This window comes from Centruroides vittatus, unplaced genomic scaffold, assembly GCF_030686945.1.
Source record: "Centruroides vittatus isolate TY-2023 unplaced genomic scaffold, ASM3068694v2 contig_1168, whole genome shotgun sequence".
Taxonomy (NCBI): Eukaryota; Metazoa; Arthropoda; class Arachnida; order Scorpiones; family Buthidae; genus Centruroides; species Centruroides vittatus.
Genome location: NW_027120749.1, coordinates 67,289 through 90,522, shown reverse-complemented (window position 1 = coordinate 90,522; position 23,234 = coordinate 67,289). Strand labels below are relative to the sequence as shown.

General features: G+C 28.3%; 1 protein-coding gene across 1 annotated transcript in view; it reads right to left on the bottom strand.

Annotated features, from left to right (window-relative positions):
• The window catches only part of LOC136981741 (ribosomal protein S6 kinase beta-1-like), a 43,659-nt gene that overhangs the window by 4,251 nt on the left and 16,174 nt on the right, over window positions 1-23,234 (bottom strand). The window contains exons 3-13 of the mRNA XM_067278096.1: window positions 21,053-21,170; window positions 17,283-17,351; window positions 14,100-14,171; window positions 13,885-14,018; window positions 13,708-13,808; window positions 11,546-11,636; window positions 11,215-11,305; window positions 9,998-10,039; window positions 7,391-7,456; window positions 7,177-7,317; window positions 7,002-7,109 (exon numbers count right to left, since the gene is read on the bottom strand). Of these exons, the coding sequence (XP_067134197.1) occupies window positions 7,002-7,109; window positions 7,177-7,317; window positions 7,391-7,456; window positions 9,998-10,039; window positions 11,215-11,305; window positions 11,546-11,636; window positions 13,708-13,808; window positions 13,885-14,018; window positions 14,100-14,171; window positions 17,283-17,351; window positions 21,053-21,170 (1,033 nt within the window). The remainder of the gene's footprint in view (window positions 1-7,001; window positions 7,110-7,176; window positions 7,318-7,390; window positions 7,457-9,997; window positions 10,040-11,214; window positions 11,306-11,545; window positions 11,637-13,707; window positions 13,809-13,884; window positions 14,019-14,099; window positions 14,172-17,282; window positions 17,352-21,052; window positions 21,171-23,234) is intronic.

Below are 23,234 nucleotides of genomic sequence, written 5' to 3'. Positions count from 1 at the left end.
TCATTCACTATTATTTATTGACATAATATATTAAATCATTAGCATATACAATATTTTAAAACTGAAATTAAACTAGAACTCAAATACAAATATGAAATCATACACAAATGTAAAAAATAAAACAATTTATCACATCTAATGTCATACTAGATTTGAAGTTCAGAGATATAGTATTCTTATTGACATAAATAAATTATGTTTTTAAAGGAAACTATAATAAATTGAAAGTTCTGAACATCTCTCTTTGTATGTGGGATAGTGACTGACCATTCATTGTCAGTTGTTTCTTGGCATAGTTCATTTGTCACTGCTCTCTATGGGTTTCCTCTCTCATTACAGATAAATTTTTATTATTATTAAATAACTGTCATTTTTATTCTTACTGTTAGGTAGTCCTTTGTTGTGGTCACTTAGTCTATCAAATATATTTGTTAAAATACAGATGAAAGAAAATTAAAATATGTCAATTTTGTAACTCAAAATATTTTGTATTGTTAACATATATTAATAATATTAAATGTTATGTTACAGATTTAATGTTTTAATAATGAAATAAATAAATAATAAGTATTTGAAGAATTTTAAGCCATATGATGTTAAAAAGCTGGGTATACTAAACAGTCTCTATATATAATTTACTCTGAATTTAAATTAACAAAAACTGTTCACTTTTATTTCCTGTATTTCAGAGGTTCCCAAATTGTGTTCCACAGGACTCTAGGGTTCTGCCAATAAAATCTGATGAGTCTATTGATGCATGAATGTGCCAATGCAGATTTGGGACATAAAGTGTAATTGTTCTAGCTTTAGATCGAGTCCTCTTATGACATTGTATACATGTGCTAGAGTTATTTATAGCATTATAAATAGTGGGGACCAATTTATTCACAACAAAATGAACTGAAATCTTAATGTAATGTTTGACAAGGTAGAATCATAAAAGTGGGAAAATTTAAACCAAAGCTAGTAAATCATTTAAAAAAGATAACCTTATAACCTTAAAAAGTATCTACCATATACAGTTGTTAAATATAGTTTAGCATATTTATCAACTGTATTATTTTTACTATTCTGAAATCATGTCATTAATCTTATTTGTTTCTTAAACACAATGTAGTGTAACTAATCAATCACTTGGCATTCCTTCATCTCTTTATTTCCATATCAGTTGATCTTGTCTATGTATCTGCTGTCCTGATGCTGAGCCATGTTCATCTTCACTAGATGAAGTCTGACATTTCTATTTTCTTAAACTTGTTTTTACTATTCTGAAACGACACCGATTAATTACACTACACAGTGTTTAAGAAACAAAATAAACTATTATTATTTATTCATTGATGTCTGCAGTGCAAGCCTATTTAATCTAATAATGTGAGCAGCCAGTCAGATGTCCAATGATACTATACATACTTTGATACTAATGATGGACTACTCGTGTCAGATGCTTGTGAAGAGGTTAATTAATGTCCCATCATCCGTAGTGCAATGGTACTTCATACAAGTGGGCATACCACAATATCATAAAACAAATGCAGTGCAAAACTGCATTTGTTTTGTGATATTTTTTTCACATAAAAATATAGTGGGAATCATATAAATTTATAGTGCTTTTAGTATTGTGTATATCCAAAATTAAAATATCATGGAATGTTGGCCATGAAAAGGAGTTTTGAAGAAAAATGTAGCAAATACTTCAAATAGTTATAACAACAAGGAGACTGAAGAGGCAGATACCAACAAAGGTACAAATCCAGGCACTAAAGCTATTTAAAATATTGAAAGAAAATAAGTTTTATCCATCACATTAATTATCAGTTTGAATTAAGTAATAATATTTGCTTTCTATTACTAATGTGTTTTCTTCTTCAATAAATTATCTTTGGTGTTTCTATTTGCTGTTTTATCTATAATCATTAAAAATTGTCAGGGTTCCAACATTTTTTACTAAAGTGAAAAGGGTTCCACAATAAAAATAAGTTGGGAACTACTACTGTATTCCTTACAAACAATAATTTTAAAAAATAACTGTCTTTATTTCATACCAACATTAACAAGGCTGATATATAAATTTAAAGTATTTAATTTAATTATATTTATTTATTTAATGTTATTTAATAGGTCCCAACATTTAAATTAGTTTCTTTTGAGAATATTTTGTTTATATCATTTTTGTTTTTCCTCCTAATAAAGTTTTGTAAATAAAAAACTGTTCACTTTTATTTCCTGTATTCTTTACAAACAATTACACTCATTAAAACATTACAGTACTCTTTATACACAGTCCACTTTTGTATAGCAATGAATTAATGCATTTATAACATTAAAGAAATTATTATTTAATTATAATTAATAAAATTTTTTAATCATAAGATATTCATAATAGTTTAAAATATGAATAGTTATTACAACTATTCATTCTCATAAATGTGGGATGAGTGGTCATGTACAATTATAAATATCTATGGTATTTGAAATTACACATAAATTACCTTTATGTGAAAATTGTTATATGTGCATATTTTTCTGTGCGCGCACTTTTCTTTTACACATATGATAATGAGATTTTTTTTCTGTGCACAATTTTCATGCAAGCTTTTTCATACACCCATTTTCAAAAATATTTACAATGGCAAATGGTTTATTGGACAATCCACAATGCAATCATCTTGCAGAGGTTAATAAAAGATACTTATAATTATTCAAATACTTTAAAGTTTGAGTTACCCCTCCTTTGATTTCTTCTGGGTCTGCCACTGCAAGCAATGACAAAATTAAATATAAAATATAATACCATATCTCATACTTTGTATGGATGATAAAAATACTTGTACAATAGAGTCTTGATAGTTTGAGGCACTACCACCTTTAAGCCAAAGTGCACATACTAACCAAAATACATAAAAATTACATATTTGGCAGTGGCGTGCCGTGACATTTGATGATAGGGAAGCTGTGTTTCTGTAAGAAGCTGACTTTCAGGGGCAATCAATTAATTGCGCATCAGGGCCCGTTCGTATTCGTTTGTTCGATAAGCCAGTAAAAACCTTATACTTCTTTAAATGTATTTTTAATAGATTATCCAACGTACTTAATAAATAAAAAAGTTCAATATAATTACCTCCGTTATTAGATTCAATAAATTCCCTACGCCCTCTAAATGCCAATTCTCGCTTTGAGAAAAAACATATAACATCTATTAATTTAGATATATCTATTAATCGTAATTATCTCGTTATAATTTTCAATATTTATTTTATATTGTCTACCAATGTTAAATTCTATTCCTCTTTGATTTCCAAATTGCTTCAATTTTACGAAAGAATCGTCATTCGTCATAAATTTTATCGTCAAAATGTCGAAATTTTTTTGTTGACGTATTTATATTTCATTTAGGCATTGGTCTTTCTCTTTTAATAATGTTTTCTTTTTCATTATATGGTCTCAAGCCAAAACTTTTTTAAAATAAATTTTTGAATCACTAGCCACGATATAAGGGCTAAAATTAAAATTATAAAAAAAAAAAAAACTTACTTGGGAAAACAAAATGTGTGACGAATATACATACCTAGTACAAAAAATTCTTCAATTGTATGAATATACTTTTAATGAAACTTATAATTAAATATAACTTTGTGAAGAAACGTACATAAAAACAATAAAATATTCTTTACTTTTTAAATCTTAAAACAATCCACTTAGTGAAATACTGTAGCTCCCTACGAGTGGCTAATGAATGGAATCAGAGATGGTCCAGGTAGGTGTGTCCGTGCCAAATCCCAAGGGTGCCAATACCGGTCAATGTCAAATGCCTCTTTTGTAGCGTCACTAGTATATATCAAAGGACGCGACAGGGTTGATGTAAATTTTAAACGTTTCTCACCATAGCTGTAAAAATCTAAATATGTTAAACTTAACAGATTGTCCGTCGTTCGTTTTCTAACTAATTCATTTTAGGATCGAGTGTTCACGGAAATTTCCAAAATTTACAACTTTTCGATCACTCTCATTGAACTGGAGAAATTTCTGTCTTTATTACATCTAATATTACGAAAAGATCAGACCCCACTGTACTCGGCAAGAGATTGGTTCGGTTAAGCTTCTGTTTAAGTAAAATTTCGGCTCTTTCATCGGGGTTTTATTTATGTTTCTAATTCCCTAATCGCTTAATTATTTAACTACTTCTCAAGTAGAAATAAGTTGAAACCGGTTACTTTGTACTTGAATATCTGTAGTCTTGGGAAAGAAGTGGAAAGAAATTTTTATGACAACCGATACATAAATCGTAAATTTAAGGAAAATAAATTCTAGAGCTTTTTCTTGTACCATTGTACGTCTCATTCATTAAATTTGGTTGTAAATGATGCTGCCAAAGTAGGAGTTAATTTTTTAACACTGTACTAGAATTGTACACGTTTTTTCTGCACCCCCTTACAGATGGGCCATACTAAATCGTAATATCACTGGTTTAACATTGAAATCCGTAAGTAATATAAGATGGGAGAGCGGAATAAACACAGAATAAATATATCAAATATTTTAATGGATTTTTTTAAAACTCCTGTCAACTATACAGAACTATCATAAAAACATGCCAGTAAATTCCTATCGGTTGGGTTAAGTTATAAATCTAGTCTACGGTGGGCAACCTTTTTTATAACGTGGGCCAGAATAAATTTTATGTTTTTTTTTCCGCGGGCCGTAGTAGTTAATTGACGCTTTCTTGTGACTCGTAATTTTTTTAGTCTGCAAATATGAAATAAATAAAAAGTTAATTACTACATTTATTTCTCTTATCGTTTTCGAAAATTACAAAGAATTGGAAAAATAACTATTAATTAGTTATTTTTCCAATTTAATAATCTATTAAAGATCTCGCGGGGCGGATAGAAACTTTTCGCCAGCCGTAGCTGGCCCGCGGGCTGTCCGCCGTTGATCTAGTCTGCTCGTGATTCACATAATCGGGCGAGGGTGGCCGAATATCTAGCAGGCGGCTAACAGCCCACAACCGCTCCAGGATATAAAGTCAGACTCTTTACGCGTGTGTCGCTTCTACCAGCTAAACCGTGACGTTGGTGCTCTGTAAAGCGCATGCGCCAATGCCTATAATCTGGCTGCTTGGAAGTTGACAGGCAGGTGGCTAACAGCCCACAACCGCTCCGGGATATAAAGTAGGACTCTTTATGCGTGTGTCGCTTCTACCAGCTAAACCGGGTGAGGTTGGTGCTCTGTAAACCGCATGTGACAATGCCTATATAATCTGGCTGATTGGAAACTGACCCGGTTTCGACACTCCTTCCGCTACCGAATTATTCGAATATACAATAGCAATCTTATCGTTTTTTTCACATGTAGTATAGAAATTTGTAAAAGATACATAATGCAGTTATAATAAAATATTAATTTTAATTAATGCAAAGTACGTTAAAATATGAAAATTTATATTTTATAAAATACAAGGGAAGGTCATTGGAAGGTGGAATTGGCGCTTCCATCGCTTCCAATGACGGCACGCCACTGATATTTGGGTAATTCAAATAAAGTTTATGATGAGACACAATACACTGAAAAATCTGCTTTCAATTTATTGGATTGTGAAATGATACAGTTGTCAGATACTTCTAGATTTGGCTATCACTTGTCCCACGTATTGTACAGGACATAATGTAATTTAAACATAATATATCATAATTTTATAATTTGTTCTACTTCTTAGCATATATCTAATGTACTGTATCTTAACTTATTAACCAATAAAATAAACATGACATTATTTAATGCCTTTACTCATTACTGTTTTCCATTGTATATACAAGGGCAGTTTTTTCAACCTTCAATGGTCCATAAAACAAAGACAAGTGTAAATAACAAAATGAATTTATTGCCAAAAGTTAGGTACAAACATTGTTACTTTTCAACATAATCACTGTGAAGATTGAGGTATTTGTCATTTCTGTGGACAAACTTTGCAATTCCCTCTTCATAGAATGCTGCCACTAGTGACTTGAGATGGGCTTTAACGTTGTTTTGAAGATCATCATTAGTCTTGAATCTCTGCCCTACTAGCCACGTTTTCAGTTCAGGGAAGAGGTGGAAGTTTTCACACATTAAAGGTGTCTGAACACTTCCACCTTTTAGACTTCACCCAGCTTGGAACTTTTTAAACACCCAGTGTATAGTTTCAATTTAGTGCCGAGTGACTTCCACCTCCTTCTTGAACTGAAAGCATGGTTAGGAGGGCAGAGGTTCAAGACTAATGACGATCTTCAAAACAATGTTAAGGCCCATCTCAAGTCACTGGCGGCAACATTCTATGAAAAGGGGATTGCAAAGCTTGTCCACAGATATGACAAATTCCTCAATCTTCATGGTGATTATGTCGAAAAGTAACAATGTTTATACCTAACTTTTGGCAATAAATTCATTTTGTTATTTACACTTGTCTTTATTTTATGGACCATTGAAGGCTGAAAAAAACCACCTACATATATTCCATATGCTTCTAGTTATTGATAGTTCAAAGTTGTTACATTCCAGATCAACTCAAATTATTGAGACTCTAATTTATGAGATACAACTTTCTATAGGTTAGGCACTTACAAACAGGTTAGGTTCTTGAGGTTTTTGTCTTAAGTTGCAAACAAATCCAAAGAGAACAATTCTACTCAGAATAACCCCATATTGTTAATGTTTGACTTCAATGTACTTAATAAAATACATTACACTTATTTACCCTGCTCACTACTGTTTACCAGCAGGTGTTTCAAATGCCTTTTTTCCACCTAACACACTTAGTTTAATAATGTGAAGTTTAATTTCCATGATAATAGTGATACCTCTTGTATTTATCTAAAACATTAGGTACCAGTATTAACTGAAAAAAAAACAATCAACCAACACAATAATAATGATAATGATAATAATTAGTAATCTGGTTTAAATTACAATAAACTAATAAAAGTTTTGGTTAATTTATAATAAAATGGAAACATTCAACTTACTACGAACACTTGATTGGCACTCTCACTCAAATGAGAATCATCAGGACTATCAACTGCAGGTTGTTTAGTAAATTTTGTATCAAATTGAGACACATCATCTTCACCAGACTAAATAATAAATTTGAATTATTGAATATTCATAAAATACAATACATAGCAGAGTCAAAAATTTTACCAATTGTGGTTTGATAGGAGGTTCTACACGCCTGGCAAGAACATCATCCCAATTGACATGTTTGAAGAATGGATGACATTTGATTGCTTGGCCATTTTCTGGGCTACTACCTAACCTTACATTAACTTGTCTTTTGAGCAACTATAAAATTTTTATAAACAAACTTATTTGTAAACTTTCTAATCAATACAAATATAAAATTATTCAAACATACCTTTCTAATAAGATCTCTTGCATCTGGAGTTAAGTAGGGTGGCAGATTAAGTTTACATTTAAGAATCTATATATAAATAAATTTTATTGTAACTTCACAAAAAAGTAAATTTAACTTATTATAACTTCTATTTATTCTAATATTAAATAAAAATTTAATAATCCATATATTAAAAGCCACGAATGTCTATGTATGTAACAAGCATTCACTTATTTCTAGATCAATCTTAAAAAAGAAAAAGTTCATTCTTTTCCCCCTGGACCTAAGGGAACCTTCTAACCCATACATGAAATAAATGATGTTTCAAGAGCTATTGGTTGTACTTGTTTCCAAGAAAAATAAAAATGAGATTCATTCTTGTGTCAAATCCCTCCTATTACCAAAAAAATGGCTTCAGAAATAGCAGCATATATTCATTCACAAATAGCAAATACCAATATTCCAGCTGCAATCATACTGATGCGGTAATGCTCATTTCTATTTCTATGTGTAGTATGCATAGTTAACTCTTTAAACACGAAATTGACCAAAATTGGCCTTATCTATTAAAAATGAAATTGGCAGATAGAATAGTTGCCTGAGTGGTTTTGCTATACAAGTTCACTTTGTAGCCTAAGGGGTAAAAACAATTTCGACTCTTGGACATCAAAAGAAAGAGTTTTTAAGAGCTTAAAGAGTTAAATCATAGATTAGAAAAATTTTTTCTAATGTTTTTTGAAGTTTCATTGTATTTAGGTAGTTGGGTTTTTACCAATTTAGAGCTTTTTTTACAGTTGTTATAGTGGAAATATCTCTCTCTCTAAAAAAAATGTGAGACATATGTGATTATTCATAAAGTTTTTTTTAATCTGATGGTGGTTAGATCATACACATTCTTCTATATTAAAATTTTTCAGTGTTAAAATTCAAATAAATCATATATAATTATAAATGCAAAGTCAAACTTTCAAAGCAACAACTACATGCAATAAGCTGATTTGGTACCAAAGCCATAGTTTTGGTAACTATAACAGTGTCACAAAACTTCTGTTCACAAAAAATTGCCATAATCAGTTATAAACACAGAAAAACCAGGTTAATAAATATTTTAAAAAATATAGGTTTATCTATAAATTAGATTCAAACCAAAGTTACTAGAGGTAGAGAGAGGGGGAAAAATGTTCTCTTATAACCACACTGCAAATTTGCAAATTTTATTTTTAACCTTTTACAGTTTTACATTCTTACTTAATTGATTTTAAATAAACATTGTTATTCCATAAGTCACAAGTAAATATAGTTTCAGTATTTATACTTGTACAAAAATAAAACTGAAGAGAGACAAATAGCCTGAAATGCATATCCATTATACAAAAATAATTTGTTCAAAATAAAGTTTATCTTTATCAAGTGTGTTCCTGTATGATAAGTTCTATACAGCAATTTTGTGCTTTTTCCCCCCTTTTTTCCCAAAAAGTGTAAGCTATATATATGCATCACAAATTTTTTAGCATTTTTTAGCACTATTTTTTAGCCACCTTTAAATCTGTTTTTAATTAAAATTTGGAGAATGAAAGTGATTAAATTTAAATGTTGTAACTATTCATTTCAACAAATTCTGAAACTATCAATACTCTCTGAATGATGCCACTAATATAAATGTTAACATGATATCATTTAACAGCTTCCTATTATTACATGCAAAATAAATTAAAATTTCAGTAGTTTTCCATGTCTGTGAGTCATTGGATCATGACAAGCTATTTAGGGAATACTGCCAATCCAATCTAATTTATCTTTATAATTAGAGTAGGCAAATTGGCATGTTGTTTGGGTCCCAGTCAAAAACTGGGTAAAATTTTCCACACAAAGCCTTATCACTTCAACTTCATATTTATTGTAACAATATGCAAAAATGTGACATTGCCCTGGCATATTGGTTACCAAAACAGAAATGTATCAAAATATCTTTCCCTATGAATAAAGTTGTATATTAATTCTTCTATGTCCATAATGTTTTATTTATTTTTCGTTTTGACTTTTGACTAACACTTCCTCTCTTTGCTAAACAGAAACTACACCAGTACAATAAGTCCTATTTATAAACAAGGTCCAAGTAAACAATATAGAAACAAAAACAAAGCTGTATAATTCTAATTCTCTGGATAGGAAAGTTGCTAACAAGAAAAAATTTAAATATAAATATCTGTTTCTTAGCACTTTAAATTATGAAACTGACTAGAAGATTTTAATCAGTTCAGTAATTTAAAGTTTGTCAATTTTTAAAAATTAGATATGTACAAATAAAGTAGCTTATTTCCACAAAAAAATTATTATTATTGTTTTATTACAGAAATACTCATCAAAACTGATACACACAATGTCAAATTCCATACTGAAAAGGGACTATATGATTCCAGAATGTGTCTATGGCTATTGAGTGGCAATTTATGAAATAAAGGTGTTTGACAATACAAGTGCTGACTTGAACTAATTAGTTCTTCTAGGAAACTCAGTAAGTTTTCACAATTTGGCTCCAGAATTGACTACTCATAATTTTAAATTCATTTTTAAATGATAAAATGATATAACTAATAAATTAATTAAAAAATTGCTTTTATGACTTGCCTTTTCTATTGTTTTCTTCCTATTTTCTGCTGTAAATGGAGGCTAAATAAATAAATATTTCAAATTAATAAATAATAAACTTAAATTACATATAACTTAACATCTTTTTAAAATTTTATAAACTTGAAAGTTTTATTAGTATAAATTTCATTATTTTAGGCTGCATTACAGACTGAGTTTAAGCTACATAAATGTTTAAACTTTATAAATTCTAAATAGTAGTACTGCTTTAAATTTAATTCTTATACACATGCACACACATATATAATACTCTACTACAATATCAGTTCAAATAATCTTTCTTGATAATGAGCATTTAATTTAAATTTCTGTTTTTTAACATCTACAATGCCTTTATTATAACAACATTATAATGCAGTATTAAAAGAAATATTAATATATAAGCAGAAGCCATGAAAAAAATTGCCTATTTTCATGGCATTTATATTTTTTTCTAATTTGTTATTATTTAACAAAATATGAAGTCAATTATTTAAAAATTTTTCCTTCGATAAAAAATAAAAAAAACTTGAAATTTGATTTAAAATTCTTGGTACACATTCAAATCAATAAAATGTTGTAGTGTATAATTTAAATCAGAAAATATCTTAAATAGTAAATAGAAAATATCATTCTCTGAAATTTTCTTCTATTTCTTTTTTAAAATATTTTAGTCATTTCAACATTACTGTTTGTGATAAAAGAATTTTCTAAATTATACGAATTTTTAGTGAGTCTAACCTGATTAGACAAAAAAAGACTAAAGCATCTTATATACTTGTGTGCACTATGTTGGCCTTCTTCACTGCTTATTACACCGTCACTGTACACAAGATCGGTCTTAGAAAATCACTTTATTTTTCCAAAAAGAATGCATTTCAGACCTTAAGTCCATCATCAGCTTTTTTTATATAATATAAATATTTATATATAAGATCTTTCCCTAGCTTCAGGTTCTCACAGAAGCTGGTATTCAATCCCAATAATGCATTGGAATTACATTATTTTGTTGAAATTCATTTTCAGTAAATTGAAAAGCATTTCTTGTAAGTCAAATTTTATTCTTATTATTAACTGAAAAGTGGTTAACAATGCCTAATCATAAAATCTGTAATTTTCAATCTTTTTGTTTTTCTAATGATATAAAACCATTTCCCATTTTTAAACTAAAAAAACATAAGTTCAATAAATCTGTAAAATAAAAAAATGCTACTTACTGCTCCTGTGAGCATGTCATACATAAGTGCACCTAGACTCCACCAATCAACTGCCTTTCCATGACCACTTCTTGTAAGAATTTCTGGAGCCCTAATTGAAAAAAATCAAATCTTAACATATGTATGTATAAAAGTTCACTTATAAGATATATAACTGCTTTTAAGTTGTTATTATTGATTTTAGATAAATATATATATATTTATAATAACAATAATAACAACTCATATATATATAAATTCATTTAAAAAAACAACAATGATTTGAATATTGTAAAAAGTTCAAATGTAAGAATTGTAAGAATGAATTAAGTATGTAACAATTTGTTCTTACATATATTCAATTGTCCCACAGAATGTGTGTGTCATAGTTCCTTCTTGTATAGACTCTTTGCATAATCCAAAATCTGTTAATTTAACATGACCTAGAAATATTTTTATTAATAGTAAAATTAAAATTAAAATTATGCAAACCATATTTATTAACAATTTTGTCTGTGAGTTAAAATTCTAAATAAAACTTTTCATTAAACTTGATAAACAAAGTAATGATAAGCAAATTCAGAGAGATTATCCTCATAAATTTTATCATGTATTACAAAATTAAATAGTTTCATTTTTATAACATATGTTTTTGGATGAAATAATCTGAATTATATTCTATTATAAGCAAAATCATTGAATTAAATTATCTTTTAAAAAGCAATCTAAACAATTTGAGCAAAACGCAATGAAAAAATAGAATAAATTATTGAAAACTTGAATGTTGCTTATTAGAATATAACCAAGACCAATTCAATTGATGGTATGTGCATTTGTAGAGTACTGAACATCTCTAAAACAAAGTATTCTTGTGACTAGAGATAATGTGATAGTCACTGTCTCAGGATTCTCACAGCTCAGTGAGCAGCTTCCCACACTTAATATGATGCAGCTTATTCACAGTTCAACCAATGACAATCTTGTATGACCCAGATTAGCCAATCATAGGATACTGAAGTACTGATTTTTTTATTGAATGCTCTAATGTTTTAATATCAATTATGTCAAAAATTAAAATGCTATGTTTTCTATTTCACTTTCATTAACAGTTCTTTCTAAATGTAATTATGAAATACCTGAAATGGAAAAATTAAATATTGAGAGAAATTCCTAAATATCATAATAAAATACAAAGTGGCCACCCAAATAAATTTTATAGCCTATCAGCAACACAATTATTGAAATATGTGTTAATCTTCAATAGAACTGACTAACTGCTCATCAAAAAGGACTTCTTGCTTAGTTCTAAACAAAATCTTCAAAATACTTTTCTGTCTATTATTATGAAGAGTGGAAGTAGTTATTGCAAATTTATCAGTTTTAATGAATGACAATCAAGTAAAAGTGTATCCATTAAAATCTGGATTTACACAGAAAATAAATAGGAGATAACTAAAAGTGAGACATACTGTATGTCTGATGATTTCAGGGACAATCATAATGGCAGATGAATATATGCAGTGCATAAAGGATTTTTCATGTTTTCTAAAGTAAAATCTTGGTAACTTTAGACAAAGAACTTTAGAAAGCTGTTTGATGAGCTCCTAAGTAGGAGTTAAAATCAACTGGTTATCCCATAACCAGTATCCACATTCAAACTGACCTTCAAAACACATAACCTGCAGGCTAGCAACATGAAATTCCAGTGATGGAAATTACAAGTTGTGACAATAAAGTTCAGTGAATGGAAATGTTACTGTTAGGGTGAATGATTTTGGAAAGTAAAACTACTTTCAGAGTACAGCCCAAACAGTGAACTAAGCAGGTTGAGACTTGTTTTTGACTGTTTGAAACCTATATAGCTTATGTACGCACATGATTACATGAGCTGAGTCATCTGCCTTACTCACCTGATTTGGCCCAAGCTGACTTGTTTTTGTTTCCGAGATTGAAAGTTGTCCACGAAGGAACAGAAATTTGCAGACATTCCAGATATCCATGCAAATGTGACATCCATTATTAAGATGATAGGAAAAAAAGATTTTTTTTAAAGCTTTCCAGTATTTTACAAATGTTGTCAAAAGTGCTTTGTATCACAGGGTGATTACTTAAAGTTTTACTTACAGTAAAGTTTTGTTTTTCTTATGCAATACAATCATTCTTTTTTTGGTCATTCATTGAACTTTATTGTCACACCTTGTATTAAAAATATTGATTCTTATTTTCAAATAATGTTCAAATACTGTAGATAAAAACAAAAGTTCAATGTTAGAATGTTAAAAATCATCTAACTTTTGTAATGTTTTAAATAGAATATATAAATCATCAAAAGAACTTTGAAAATGAATTTAATTAAACTGAAACATTTGGTATTAAAAATACTCTTATTCATATAAGAAAAACAATTCATTATCACTTTTTTTGTGATATCTGTGAAACAACATATAACTTACACTGATATATAAAAATAATTTATGACTTATGAAAAAATTATTAATATTTAAATTATCAAACCTTGAGCATCTAATAAAATATTTTCAGGTTTCAAATCCCGATATATAATTCCTTCTTGATGAAGATGTTCTAATGCTAATACTATTTCTGATAAGTAAAAGCTGGAATTGAAATAATAACACATTAATTGCAAATATTTAAAACTATATCAATTTATCTAATTAAATAATCATTTACCATGCTGTATCTTCTAAAAAAATACCTTCTCTTTCTAAATGCATAAATAATTCTCCACCACTTAAATATTCCAAGATAAGATACAATTTACCTCCAGTTTGAAAGGCATAAATAAGATCTACAATAAATGGATGCTACAAAAATATTCATTAATTATAAAAAAAACATTTAAAAAATTTTAAATATTATAACATATTGTCTTTACAATATTTTACCTTTACAGCTTCTAATATATTTCTTTCTGCTTTTGTATGTGCAGTGTCTTTTTGATTCCTAACTATTGTTGCCTAAAATAAATGTATTTACTTTTTAATAATTAAGTTATACAAACAAATATAATAAATATTGGAAGTTCTTTCAAAAACTTTTTTGTTATATTTTAATACAGTGCATTCATAAAGTCAATGGAGTTCCAAATTACTGTACAGTAATTTCTCGACTTATACAGACTCCATTTACAAGAATTCATTTTAACAGTTGAAAAATTTTTAATTTTTAAACAATCAGCTTTATGGAAATAAATGATAGTTACATCAAAAAGTGTGTTTCTTTGTTATCAGTAACCTCTTACATAGACATATATTTACAAAAACTTTATTTAAATCTTTTCTACCCCAGTAAGAGCAAATTCTATAATTGAGAATATGGAACAGATCTCTATTTTAAACTGCCTTCCATAGCTCCATGCATGCATTGTTTTCACAGAATCAATTACACATTACCTCTATACAAGTGAGTAGTTGTAAACAAACATAATATAGATATTAAATATGCACCAAATTATAGAATCTCAAATTTTTTAAACATATTTAATGAAGTTTGATGTCAACTCTGTTAGTTATTCTACAAACTATAATTTAAGAAATACACCACTTATTCCCATAGATGACTGAATATTAAATATGTCTAATAAGATAGCTTCTCTGGTCCTTTGTTTCAAGTGTTCAACATCATTAATGTACAGTACATACTATAAGCACTTTGCTTGACATAAGCCCAAAAGTAAAAATTCAAATATCAGGAGAGTTTGCTGGCCAAACCTTCCATCATCCTCTTCTGATCTATCACTATGGAAGTGTCCCATCAAAGAACTTCTGAATAATATCGGAAAAAGTGTAGAACACTACTATCTTGCTGAATGAGGATATTTTTACTCATAATTTGTGACATTCCATACAGTTCCAACATATCAACATAGTTGTGTGACATTACAGTGAACTCCATGAAAGAAAAAAAGGAGGTCAATTATTCAGCTTGTACTCACAACAAATTAACTTTCAGACTGTCATATCCATGTTCAACAAAATGCATGTATTTGTTCATTACCTCATATCCTAAAGTTTTCAATGAATACATCCTGATATATAAAATGCTATCTCATCACTGATCACTATCCTATTCAAAAACAGCTCATAACTTCCAATCTAATTGAGAATATCTACAGCAAAATCATATTGTTTGTTCCTATCACTTGGCAGATTGCATATAATAACTAAAGTTTATAACCAGTAAAATGTGTTTTTTTCAAAACCTTATAAACTGTCATTTTTTTGCAAGTCCTTGCCATTAAGCATATGTGCACATTGATTGCTTTGGTCTACAAAGACAACTTTCTTGAACAGCTTAAACAGACTCATCATTAACAGTCTGCCTAAATATTTTGTCTAACTGCTTTTGTGTTTCTTTCAGTTGTTTATCTCACTAGTAAATGTTATTTTTGTGTGGCAATTTTACATTAACCATGCAAAAGTATTCATGTTACACAAAAGTTAGATTCAAGTTTGGCAAACCAAAGAACATATTTCACTTTTCTCTTGACTGAAATACTTGACTTGGCACCTTGGCTACCGAGCACACAACCATTCACATCCCCACTTACAACAAAATATAAAAATAAGTTTGAAAAATTGCTTTATATTTAACACTAATCTCTTGCAACTATCATATTTCTTTACAATGTTATAACAGTTTGGAACCCCAGCATGACTATGTATACACTGTACTAAAGATTGACTCTCTAATTTAAAACAGAGATTCCCAATAAGGTTGATATAGACTGAAATTTTTACTTTTTCATAAATTTCAGATAATTTTCAAATAAGAACAACAACAATGATTTGGGAAATTTATTAACTGATTTAATTAATTTACTTACTATATTAAGAAATCTTAGAAAATAACAAAAATTTTAAGAGGGTCAATTGGTAAGAATATTTTCTATATCAATGCAAGAAAAAGGTTGGAATCCAATTTAAATTAAAGAACAATTTATTGAGAGCTTTACCTATATTTAATTTTTTAACTAAATACAAAACAACAACCAAATAATGCTTCAATAGAGTTTAAATTACATTTGCATGTTATGCTAATAGTATTTTCAGGCTAGTAGCCCATCTTCAAATACTCTAAAAACTAAATATTCTATATAGAATACTGTTTTACTATGAAAACTCTAAATAATTCAAATTCAAAATAATTCTGTGAAATTTTAAAAAATATAAAAACTAATTAAATATATACAATACATAGTGTTGATACAAAAATACATTATAAAAAATTATTACAAATAATATTAACAAAACTTGCTGAGAATAATTTAAAGCATTATTTGGTTATTTATTTATAAAGAGTATGAATACAATCAACACTTGCAAAGAAGAGAATGAACTGTTTAAATTTTTCAGATTCTGAAAATATTCATAAAATTATTTTAAAATATTTCTTCTATTAATTAAAATCTAAACTTCTAAAAATAAGATTTAAAAAACAAAATGTAAAACATTAAAAATATTTTTTAAATTAAATTAACAATCTGCAATTATTGCAACATCATATTTTCTTGTTAAAGCATAGCATATACATTAACAAGAAAAGAACAGTGCTATATTTTCATAAACCAAAAAGGTATACAAGGAATTTTTGTTTTCAAGGAAATATTCATCATGGATAAATTATGTAAGCTATTCTGTAACAGTAAAAAAAGTCAAGAATGCAATCTGAAATAAAAAGAAATAATGAACATTTTTGCTAGGAGAGTAAGAGTCATTGTTTGATTTATTATAGATTAATATAAATGCAATATCTTATCCTCAATGTCTGTAATTTAAGATTTATGCTAAGAATAATAAATACAAAAGTCTTAGTTATAAGTATAGTAAAGAGTATCTCCCTTTCCTGTATATATAATTAATTGCAGACTAAGCAGTGAATAATTAAAATAATAAAAAATGGAATTAGGATGAACAAGTAAACTACACTATAGAAATGTTTGCTGCAGAAAGGACATCTCTGCTTCATGCAAGATGACAAACAACAGTCTCTTATTGCTGTTTCATTATATTTAAAACTATCAGGTTAGGTGTGAATTAATTTATATTTATTTTACTTAACATACTCACTTTCTTTAAAACTTTCATAGCAAAAATATTTCCCTTATCTTTTCCAGTAATTTTTCTAACTTGAAAAACCTAAAAAGCCAAAAGTTTAACATTCATAATCAATCAAATATGTTATTGATATAAATATAAGTTATTGACTATAATTATAATTAGAAAAAATATTTAAAAACAACTTTTATATGCACTTAAAATTTAACAAACTTGAGGAATTCATTTACCAACTATTGAAGAAAAATATGAAAATCTGTTTATTCTCTCTTAATAATGCGCTCAGTAGAATGTGTATGCATGTACTATACCTGTACGTATTTGGTTAGTTTGAAATATGGCTACTTCAAAATTTGAAGTGAAAATTTTGCTCAACTGTCACATGCATATGTTAACTCATTTTAGATCAAAGTGCTTCCATACTATAACAGAACAACAAACCAAGAACAACTCTAATTTGGTCAATATGGCTTTGCTTTTACAGTAACGTATTTTTGGGTGACACCTTACCCACATTCTACCCTTTTTTCTCTTATCTCATAAAATACAGCTGGGTTTTGAAATTGCAAGATTGGACTATGAGTAGCAGATTGGGATATTTGTAAATCTCTAGGCTACTACAAGTGGGCAACTTACTACTTTTTAGGCCATTTTTAAAATAATTTGGGCTTCATTTCAAGGAATTCTGCTTTACTTTTTTAAAACCTATCTGGCAACCTGTGAGGTTTTCACCAAACACATGCTGTTTACTTACAGTTTATTTTTATGATTATTATTAATTAACGAAAATAGCATTCTGTATATGTAGCCATATTCCATTGTATCTGATGTAATTTATTACATCAGATACATGGCATTTGGCATAATGTACAGAAATATGTAAATCTCAGATAATTTGAAGTTGCAGTTATTTTGTCCCTTGATTTTTGAACTAACAAGGATTTCCTGTATAACCTGTTTGTAACTGAAAACATTTGTTGAATCAAAAACTGAAAATAGAGTTAAATTTACCTAGAGTCAAATCTTTTCAATACTTCAAAAACTTATCTCTCTCAATCTATAATCTGTATGCTCTACAATGACAAATATTTAAACTACCTCAGCAATTCATTTTTTTTTATATTCTAAATTTTCAAAACGACTCAAAACAATAAATTTCTCTACAGCTGAATAATATATACAAGACAGTAAATTTATAATGTAAATATGCTTCTGATTTTAAAGTTGTAAACATCATTTATATATTATCATTAGTTTATATTGGGGTGCTTTTGACAGTGCTGGCTGTTGGCGTGTTTTTTATGACTTACTATTACAATCTACAATTCAGCTGTTTGCCATTAATTGACCTTATTGAGAATGTCTTTTTCTATCATATTACTTTCTTTTTTAATTTTGTACTTTTTACTTATTATCGGAGGAGTTGAACTTAATCCAGAGCCAATGTCTCATACACCACCTTTTCCCTGTAATAAAGCTTTGACTTTTGCTAGTAAATGTCATCAATCGCCAAGTGAACCAACATTGAAATTATCTCGACTGGACAATTATTTTGCATAACAGGATATTTCTTCTCAAATACATCAGTAGATTCTGTGTTTTCTTGAGGAATGACTTGATACTATTCTATTGAAACCAGAAGATTTGTCATCAAAGTTTGACTGGTTGTTTAATTTACATAAGGAGTGTGAAGAATGACTAACCTGCCTGGAAGAAGTTACCAAACTTTCAACTTTTATAACTGTATGTATGAATAATTTTTCTCTTCAGAATCATCATATAGACCCTATGTACAACAATTTGAAGAAAAATAACATTATCATTTTTGGTTCAAGTGGGAACAAAGAATTAGTTAATTTAATAATGTTAACAGCTTTATTGAATTGTTTAAAAGACAAAACAGGGAGTCCATTCCTTTTATTAACAGTAACCAAATATCGGGAAATGGCTTCAAAGATTTACTTGATGCAAGAGCTAAAATCTCTAAATCTCATTAAATTACTTATTAAAATTAGAGCATCTTCATTAAATAATTATTTCTGATTATTTGACTCCTTGATTGGACCAAGTATTGTGCTTTTCCGGTTTGGGGTGGTCTGTTAGTGAGCAGATTTGAGGAAATACAGTTGTTCAACTTTAAGCAGGTGTTCCATATTAATAGATCTGTCTCAAAACCTACACTTAGAATAGAATTGGGAAGACTTCCCCTCACTATTAATTTATCAATAAATTTGTTTCAGTTTTGGAGGAAACTTATTGACCTACCAGAAGATGATTATCAAAAATTGATATATACAATGCTTTCACAGATAAACAGTAATTGTTTTTTGAAGCCATGGCCTGTTATAGTTAAAGGACTATTAAATAACATTGGACTCAATTTAGATTAAATAGGTTTTCGATAAATTTAAACACTAAAATAATTGTATTGTGTGATGCTGAGTGTTCTTTTTGTGGAATGACAGTGATGAATATGAGAATTTTTGACACTTTCTTAATTCTTATAATATTCTTTCAGATATCCAAGTTGCAACACTGACATCTGATCAGTGGAGCAGCTTATCAAATTTTATTCTGTGACAGATTCACCCATGTTAACATCATAAAAATTTTTTGTTCATGTATCAATTTAAAGTAACAATATTATTTAACCCCCCTTCGTAATAACACCCATTATATCAAATAATAAAGATTGATTGATTAGTTTATATTGTTTTCTTACTTATTTCTGCATTTTTATTATCTGTTTTGTTATACTCATGTTAAAATAAATAACAAGTAAACTAAGCTTACTATATAAACTAAATATAAATATTTAAAATATTAATTGCAAATTGAAAAAAACATTTTTTACATACAGAAACCCTTGCTAACTCTAATAGAGGATGAATGTTGTCAGGGTTTATGAAGTGAGTTAGCAAGGTGTTTTTCCAACAATGTGAATAAACAGAACAGTAATTTATTATGATCAGCTCTATAAAGAAGTTTTACTGAGCTGAGATTATATTGCTGAATTTATTATTACAGAAAATGATATTGCACATATAAATGTATATTTAACTTTAAACTTCTTTGCTAATATTTTATAAAAATCCTTTAAATTTGATCTTATACTGTAATGTTTGAATAATTATTTTGTTTTATTTATTAAATTTTTAATTAATAATGACTTAATTCATATTATAAACATTATCAAAATGAAATATTGTTGATCTAAAATAAATAAAAGACAAAAACGAAAAAAGCATATGTTAAGTACTTTTAAATTATTGACATACGTATGCATGGAAATAAAACCATAACTTATAAGAAAATTACAATTACAAAACAATATTTAAAATGGTATAGAGGTTTCATGAAATTCTTATTAAAAAAATCTTTGAAATTATTTTTACTCCATTACCAGTATGCTTATAAAAATATGCAAATACACACACACCTACATAAATTCTGAGTATATTTTATAGAAAAATAAATCCTTTGTCTGTAAAACATATTTGTATTTGTGTTTTATTAACGATTTCCTCAAAAAATAAATAATCTTTAACAAGATTTCTCGCCTTCATAAGAAGAATACGCATATTAATTATTAACAATATTTTTTCATTTAAATTTACAGCTTTATATCGAATAAATAAAATACTAAGTTAACTTTCTATTCACAACATCAACTTAAATACTATTGATATAATGATATGATATAAATTTTGCTTTAGATTATAAATTCTTAAAGCTTATATTCTTCAGTTTTTGATTAATATGCTGTTAACAAATCTAATTACCTTTCCATATCCACCTTTACCTAAAACTTTTAACAGTTCAAAATCTTTTGGACTGGTTTTTTCTTGACCTGGATTCACTGTTAATTCAGATAACTGTACTTTTTCAATATCGTCACAACTGTAAAATTAAAATTTCATTTATAATTATTAATGGTTAAAATGCATTATTATTTACATGTTCATTAAAAATAACAAGTTTATGCTATCAAAACAGCATAGCAATAAATATTAGTAAGAGAATTTCAATAACCCAAACCAATAAATTGTAAGAAAAGCCAGTCACTTAACCACCATGTTCCATTCCTATGACTAGGTTGTTAAATAAACTGTCATTAAACAAGGAGCTTAATTGTTTTTATTTATTCTGGATAAAGAAAATGTCTAAAGGAAACTCCAACTTGATAACTGTTTTAATTTGCATCTTTTACAATTATAAAACATAAAAATGCAATCAGCAAAAATAATGTACCAAAAACATTATAGTTTGTTCATTCATAAAAAAAACCCCATGATATTTTGGTCATTGAATCCTCCTTCAAATGGAATTCACAACAAAGTACAAATTTATAAATGAAATATGTAGACTTAGAGATTGTAAATGCTTTGTGTACTGAATACGGACTGACTGAGTATGAGACTGTGATGCAGTTATATCAACATGATCCTGGCTGAAATAGTTAATGGGCCTACCATGGAGCTTCTGAGCCCCAGAATGTCTTATGGTGACTGTATTTTGTGTGTTGTGTAAGTTTAATGGTGTACTGTTTTTGTTTGCAAAAGTTACAACTTTGCATAATTGTGATGCTTCTTGTTTTTCACAAAAATTCTTGCAGTGTCTATATTTGTTTTTCATGCAGATTAAAATGTCTCCATCTTTACAAGGAGAGTTTTTCTATGGTTGGCATCAGGTGATGTTTGCTATGTTTTATTAATATTGTTTGTGTTTTCTTTTCAAAGCTGTTCCAGTTCTGTGTCCAATGTATATCATCAAATGAATATGTCAGTACTAGAACAATGTATTTGTTGATTGCTTTAAATGTACAACACATTTTATATTCAGCTGTGTTGTTAGCGTTGAATTTAGTCTGCTGCTTTATTCTTTTCTTAGTCTTCACTTTATTTACACTCGTTGTGAGAGTTTGGCCTGTTGGAATCCTAAATACAATATTTGTAGACTTTGCCCTCATCCATATTAAATCCATGGATGATGGCAAAGCCTACAAATGACTTCTCTATTTCTGAGTTAAAAAAAAAACCACCCTTCTTTGTGAGTAACTTCTTATATGTGTGCATTTGTAGAGTTTTATGTCATCCATGTACTGTACACGAGGTGAGATAATGCGTATTGTGTTGTTTTGTTGTTTGATATTGCATTTGATTAGGTTGCATTCACACTGCTGATGACAACCACAGATCCTAAACAATAACAACAGTTTGTCTTTCATCATTTTCATCATCAAAGTGTTCACATTGTTCATTAGTTTTTGTCTTAGAGCTTGCACAACATACATTAGGCTTAGCATTATTCTGTGGCTTTCTGTGCTTTTAGTCCAGATTTGTCTCTAGATATGCAGAGTAAAATGTTAATGCTTTGACAGAGGAATTTATTACTTTTTTTAAGGAAAATATCAAAATGTCAATAGTAATCATAGCCAAAGAGAAAAACAGTGTCTTCCATGTTATAATTAAAATATATCAAAGGATTTTAAAAATTTTTCTGTATGTCTCCAAATACTTTAGACCATTTATTAAGCTTTGTAGGGCATCTTTCTTTGAGAAAGGAGATTAGTGATTCCTCCATTTCATCCATAGAATTGTGGAAAGTTTATGTTGATTGGATAATTCTGTTACAACAGTGAAAAATGTTGAATCTTGGCTAATTTTGGAACGATGAATGACTAAGATGAAAGACCAACAATAACGACTAGGGTGAACCATCTTACAGACAAAGACAAATGATAAAAACATTGGTTTTTGTCATTGTCATTGGCAGTGTGAATGCAGCCTTGGTGTTGTTTAATTTATCATACAATGGGATCAAGTTCAGTCAGAATCTCATTGAAAATACCTTGCCTTATGTGTATTTACTAAATCACACTAATCATCAAAAACAAATACCGTATTTTACGGACTATAAGACGCACCTTAATTTTTAAGCAATTTTTAAAAAAAATACCTACAA